General features: G+C 44.0%; 1 protein-coding gene across 1 annotated transcript; it reads left to right on the top strand.

The window, feature by feature from the left end:
- Positions 1–921: 921 nt before the first annotated feature.
- On the top strand, positions 922–1,968 carry OR52L1 (olfactory receptor family 52 subfamily L member 1). The gene has a single exon (XM_017883927.1). It carries the CDS (start codon positions 952–954, stop codon positions 1,939–1,941), a length of 990 nt encoding a protein of 329 aa, XP_017739416.1. The 5' UTR covers positions 922–951; the 3' UTR covers positions 1,942–1,968.
- Positions 1,969–2,329: the final 361 nt, after the last annotated feature.

Consider the following 2,329-nt stretch of genomic DNA (forward strand, 5'->3'; position numbering starts at 1 on the left):
ACTTCATTAAAATAAAAAAAAAAAAAGAAAGAAAATAGGAAAAAAAAAAAGAATGATTTGTGTTTCAGAAAGATATTTGACTTAGAAACATAGATTCGAAAGAAATAAAAGTAGATAGTTAAAACCATGAAAGTGGATGAAGCCAATACAGAGATAACATACTGAGTAGGGAAAAGAGGAAAGGATGGATCCCTGGAATCAACAACATAATGAGATGGAGAAAATGGTGGGACAGAGGCTATAGGAGAAACAACTCTAGAGTGCCATGTCATGAAAACTGAGGGAAGCTAATTTCAAAAACAGCAGTTTAATTTACAGTGTTCAGTAATGCCAAGAGGTTAATAAAGAGAACACTTTGAAGTTGACAGTTTCAAAACGTAAGCAACTGAATGGTTAAAGCTTATGCATCTCTCCCAAAACAGTGTATGTTTACTCTTTTTTTTTTTGAGACGGAGTCTCGCTCTGTCGCCCAGGCTGAAGTGCAGTGGCCGGATCTCAGCTCACGGCAAGCTCCGCCTCCCGGGTTTACGCCATTCTCCTGCCTCAGCCTCCCGAGTAGCTGGGACTACAAGCGCCAGCCACCTCGCCTGGCTAGGTTTTTTTTTTTGTATTTTTCAGTAGAGACGGGGTTTCACCGTGTTAGCCAGGATGGTCTCGAACTCCTGACCTCGTGATCCGCCCGTCTCGGCCTCCCAAAGTGCTGGGATTACAGGCTTGAGCCACCGCGCCCGGCCTGTTTACTCATCTCTAAACAAAACTAGACTTATTCTAATTCAGACATGTGGATGTCTCACCTGTAAAAAAATTATCTCCACCAAAGGTTTTCTTTTTTGTATCTAACTATAAAGTTAGATACCCTTTGGTTGCAGTTTTAATCATTTTATTCCTCTCATGAAGATGATAGACAATGTGACCTGGACAATGTGGTAATGTACCAGAAATGCAGAAATCATGACTTTGGTTTCTTTTTTCTCTTTCCTCCTCAAGTCATTGATAATGGCCCTTAGCAATTCCAGCTGGAGGCTACCCCAGCCTTCTTTTTTCCCGATAGGAATTCTAGGTTTAGAGGAAAGCCAACACTGGATTGCACTGAAACTGGGCATCCTTTACCTCCTTGCTCTAGTGGGCAATGTTACCATTCTCTTCATCATCTGGACAGACCCATCCTCGCACCAACCTATGTACCTCTTCTTGTCCATGATAGCTACCATTGACCTGGTTCTGGCCTCCTCCACTGCACCCAAAGCCCTTGCAGTGCTCCTGGTTCATGCCCATGAGATTGGGTACACCATCTGCCTGATCCAGATGTTCTTCATCCATGCATTCCCCTCCATGGAGTCAGGAGCACTTGTGGCCATGGCTCTGGATTGCTATGTAGCCATTTGTCACCTCTTCCCTCATTCCACGATCCTGCATACAGGGGTCATAGGGCGCATCGGAATGGCGGTGCTGGTGTGGGGATTACCACTCCTCATCCCCTTCCCCATTCTGTTGCAAAAACTTATCTTCTTCCAAACCACCATCATAGGCCATGCCTATTGTGAACATATGGCTGTTGTGAAACTTGCCTGCTCAGAAACCACAGTCAACCGAACTTATGGGCTGACTGTGGCCTTGCTTGTGATTGGGCTGGATGTCCTGGCCATTGGTGTTTCCTATGCCCACATCCTCCAGGGAGTGGTGAAGGTACCAGGAAATGAGGCCCGACTTAAGGCCTTTAGCACATGTGGATCTCATGTTTGTGTCATCCTGGTCTTCTATGTCTCTGGAATGTTCTCCTTCCTCACTCACTGCTTTGGTCACCATGTACCCCATCATGTCCATGTTCTTCTGACTACACTGTATCTCCTCATGCCACCTGAGCTCAATCCTCTTGTCTATGGGGTGAAGACTCAGCAGATCCACCAGCGAGTGCTCAGGGTATTTACACAAAAGGACTGATCTGAACATATTCTCATTGTTTCCTTCAGAGGCACCTGTCAAGGACCTAGCTGGGAACTCATGGCTGGTGCAGATTATATGGTTGGGGTAATTTTCACAGTGAGTAGTCCTTCTAGTGTCAGTTATATCACAGCAAAGAATATCCAGAGGCACTTGGCTTCACAGCTTATTGGGATGTATCTGGATACCTGAATTTGTGAATAGTTTTTACATTCTTTCTTTTGTTCCTGATTACAATATATATATATATATTTTTTATTATACTTTAAGTTCTAGGGTACATGTGCATAACGTGCAGGTTTGTTACATATGTATACTTATGCCATGTTGGTGTGCTGCACCCATCAACTCGTCAGCACCCATCAATTCATCATTTATATCATGTATA

This window comes from Rhinopithecus bieti, unplaced genomic scaffold (assembly GCF_001698545.2).
Source record: "Rhinopithecus bieti isolate Rb0 unplaced genomic scaffold, ASM169854v2 scaffold_1528, whole genome shotgun sequence".
Lineage (NCBI taxonomy): Eukaryota > Metazoa > Chordata > Mammalia > Primates > Cercopithecidae > Rhinopithecus > Rhinopithecus bieti.